This window comes from Nicotiana tabacum, chromosome 16 (genome assembly GCF_000715075.1).
Source record: "Nicotiana tabacum cultivar K326 chromosome 16, ASM71507v2, whole genome shotgun sequence".
Classification (NCBI taxonomy): Eukaryota; Viridiplantae; Streptophyta; class Magnoliopsida; order Solanales; family Solanaceae; genus Nicotiana; species Nicotiana tabacum.
In genome coordinates, this window is record NC_134095.1 from 37,355,019 (window position 1) to 37,359,285 (window position 4,267).

Below are 4,267 nucleotides of genomic sequence, written 5' to 3' on the forward strand. Positions count from 1 at the left end.
TTCTTTTACCTGTTGTATTCTTTATGTGACAGCCAATGGTGGAGGGCGAGCTGACAAAGGAGGGTCAAGTAGGATCGGCAAGCTTCTAGGCGGGCGAAGACAGGCTGCACATGTCACCTTAGGTGAATCCACATCGGAATAGGAGAGGAAAATGAAAACCTTTATAAGGCACAACATAAGTTCATATGGTACGCACACTTTTGAACTCGATGATGATGTAGCCCAAGGACAAATCCGTAAAATCTGTTGCGCCAAAACAGACAATAGGTGTCATGGGCTTAGGTCATGATACTTTTACTTCAGACCAAAACTAAGATGCTATTGGATTAGATTGGAGAATGTCTCCTGAACCCATGATCAATTTACACGACTGCAAGTAAGTCTTCTGTCCAAGCAATGCACCATTACTGAAAAGAACTGTCGTCCAACACAATGGAGCTCATGAATTTCATCTATAAAAAGCATACAGTGACGTTTGGAGAATATCATCATCACCACATTTAAAGTGGGGTGTGGATGTGGTTGCTCTAAGTAAAGCAGATAAATGATTCATTGAAGTTATAACCTTGAGACGGAATAGACCATCTGATTAGCCCCACGGTCATGTCTCCGAGCACAAAAGGCTAAAAGAAGGTTCTTGAAATCAACCAGTCAAAAGGTTGTTAAAAATTAACAGAGCACATAACATACTCCCACACATATTAAACCCTTCTCATAAAATATGAATCGGAAGTTGCAAAGAAAAAGCACACGCAGCACCTAACGTTAGGAAGACAAGCTCTCCATGTCAGCCGTTGGCTTTACCTTTATCTTTAGAGACTAAAATAGTAACTTCAACACAACGTCCATACTAAAGACATTTTGATTAATAAAGCTCATAATTGTACTTCAGATAACAAACTAGGAACTATATTTTAATGGCTTCCACTTTCCAACCATGTAGGACTGGCAAAGAAAGTTTCATATGCTCATCAAAGATAATCTTCCCTTGGCCAACAACTAGCAAAACCACAAACAAATAACGCAGCACATAGAAAGCAATAATTGGAAAGTAGCACCATGTTTAATTTTTCAAGTAAAGATGAATTAAACAAAGGAGCACTCAGTCAGTAGGTTCAGCAAGCTTCAGTTTACTATACCTTACATGAAAACTATCAACATCAAACTCCACGTCAGGAAAATGAAAAAACCATTGGTGTTGAGGGACAAAAAATAAACCAGTAAACTCAATTAGACACAAAGCAGAGATTATATGGTGCACAACCCCAGCCATCTTGCACCAACCACAACTACCACCAATCAACAAGGTAATACTAACAAATTATATCAAATGCCAGAAGGAAAGGAACAATGCCAATGCCATGAAAAAATGCTAGTGACAAACTCACAAAGATTAGAAGAAAAAAAGGCCTCAATTCTGCCCCTTAAGTTGAAAATGCAGTAATCATGCACTTCAAAACTTCATCAGTGACTTAAAAAGATGTACAAGATTCTCGTATGTAGCATATATGATGCTAGGAATATGAGGAATCTGCGCGAAATAACTCAATAAAAAGGGAAACTAAAAGTACCCTAGTTACGGCAAATCTAAACAAATTGGAACTGGATACTGCACCAAAAGCAAGTGCAGAGTCTAATTTGAACTTGTCACTCCATCAAGATGACCAAACTAACACACCCTTAGCTGTGATAGGCACAAATTTACCAAATATCCTTTTACAGATGCCTTAGCTGAAAGGAATACATTTCCTTAGAACCCATCAGCAACTACATACAAGGAATTCGCAGTACCAATAATCAGCTCGCTCAATCACATTCTAAATAAATGGAACTTAAAGATTAAAGGAAGTAGTAGACCACAAAAAATCAGTATTGTACAAATTTCTCACTGAAGAGGATAAAGAATAGCTGAATTAACAAACAAAAAATTCTCTTCATTGTCTTTAACAGTCATGTACAAAACAAACTCTAATTAGCCATTTGATAGCTACATCATCATATATGGGCATAAAAGACTACTCTTGAATATAATCCAATCAAATTCCCCCCAAAATGTACATGTACAAAATATATTCCTATTATAAAAATAAAAAATAAAAACACAAAAATATAGATTTTTAAAACTCCTAAAAGACTTACCTTTTTTTTTAATGTTTCTATGAAATTCCTCAAATACCCTTCCATTTTGGGCTTGGCACAGGAAGTGTCGGCGACAGAGGGAGCTGCTGAAACCCTAGGTGACCGGACGGTGAAAGCAGCAGACTGGGAGACGGCAAACCGTACGGCGATTTTGGCGACGGCAAACACCCAAACGGCAGCGGCGATGACGGAAAAGCTGGAAACGGTGGTAAAACGGAAGAAGACACTGTCGGCGGCGGAGGAATGTTCTGTTGCTGCGGCAGCGGAAACGACTGAGGCGAAAACTGCGGCTGCTGCTGCGGCGGACCAACGTTGTTCCACCGCAGAGCCAGTGGTGATAACCCACTAGGACCAGAGGCGATTGAGCTCTGCAGAAACCTCATGTAAGCGGAGATCGGCGATTCCGCCGCGGCATGCACCCCTGGAAACGGCGGAAGAGGAGATAACGGCTGTGCTTGAACAGGCCGTTGACCGCCAACAAATCCACCACCACATCCAATACCTCCACCAGCAACAGCGTTAGAAGCGTTCACGAAGGGAGGAGGCCGGTTGGTAATCTGAGCAAGCGGCGGAGGACGGATCCTCTGCAACCGTGAACTCGGAGCCTTAGGCTGTTGTATAGGCGGAGGAGTAGAAATCCGTTCATGAGCAGGGGAACCAGTAAGTTTCTGAACAACATCCCTAAAATCACTCTTGTTAATATTATACACCGGTGGCTGTTGCTGCGGTTGAGGCTGCAAATTCTGAAGAGGCGGTCCCGGTGGTGGCGCGTGTTGGGTCTGCGCCTGCGGACGCGTCTGAAGATTCTGGTTGTTGTCAAAAAGAGGAGGAGGAGGAGGTTTTCTAATGGGTTTAGAAATCTTATGGGAGATTTTGTTAAGATGTTTCAAATACATATCTCTATTACCACTGCTGCTACTACTCGTAGCAGAAGTAGAATCAGCGTCACCACCAGATGAATTACAGCTTTTATTATCCATTAACAAATAAAAGAGCAGCAGAGCTGAGCTTCCAATACTTTCTCACTCTAGAACAGTCCAACACTTTCTCTCTCTAGAAAATGGGGTTATTAGTGGGGTTGTATATAATAAAAAAGAAAAAGAGTAGAGTATCTATTTTTTCTTCCTTATCCTGCAGACTTTTTAACAAGAGAGAGGGTGACCACAGAGTAGGGACAAATATATTATATATAGGAAATAAATAGGACTTAAAACAGTAATAAATTAAAGATTATGCCTTTTATTAGTATTAAAGTAATCAAGTTGTAAGATTACAAAGATTCAAACTTGATACAGTAAACCATGTTCCTTTTTTGCTATTTCTGTAAGACCAGAGGAAGAAAGAGAGTGAATCAAAGGAAGAAAAAGAGAGGACATGTCTGGGACTGGGGGTTAATTTAGAGGGGGAAAGGGATTTGCTTTAGCTTAAACGAAGAGAAGGGGGTAAATGAAAGGCTTTAAATAAATAAAGAGGAAAATTGGCTATATGTGTTTGAAGGCACAAGCGGATCCCAGAACTTAAATTTTATAAATTTAATTTTTAATATTTTTAATATTAAATTATTTATATTTTTAAAGATATAAATTATATTTATCATTTTTATAATTTTAATAAATTTTATATGTAAATTTATATTTCGTATAAAAAATTATAAATTCAATTACATAGATTTTACAAGGAAAACTGTACATTCGTGTGTGTGTGTAGAGGAGTGTCCAAAATAATAAAGATGATGAATTGATGATAATGATGATGAGGAGGATGCGTGTGATATCAGTTTTTGCAGATAAGAATGGAATGGGGTGTGTGTGATTACGTTGTTTTTCTGTCTTGTTCTCGAGTTGACTCGGCATAAGAAGTGAGTCTAGTGACTCGGATATGATACATTTGTACCGTGAGATTACTAAACTGATAGTGATAGTAATAAATTATTTTTATTTTTACTCTAGTACAGGATAAAGTTGAAAATATTGAACTGCAAAATAAATTCTAATTCTAAATTTTACAACTGACAAACTTAATAATTAGCTGCTAAATAAGAAAATTATGAGTTAGAGTTGTCTCATTTAAATGTGGAGATCACTAATCAAGTGAAAAATATAGGTACTTTGAGATTCTTATCTAAGTT

At 38.3% G+C, this 4,267-nt stretch overlaps 1 protein-coding gene across 1 annotated transcript; it reads right to left on the bottom strand.

Annotated features, from left to right (window-relative positions):
• Window positions 1-1,913: 1,913 nt before the first annotated feature.
• On the bottom strand, window positions 1,914-3,564 carry LOC107825341 (VQ motif-containing protein 9-like). The gene has a single exon (XM_016652192.2). The coding sequence runs from the start codon at window positions 3,117-3,119 to the stop codon at window positions 2,169-2,171; it is 951 nt and encodes a 316-aa protein (XP_016507678.1). The 5' UTR covers window positions 3,120-3,564; the 3' UTR covers window positions 1,914-2,168.
• Between the last annotated feature and the right edge of the window lie 703 nt (window positions 3,565-4,267).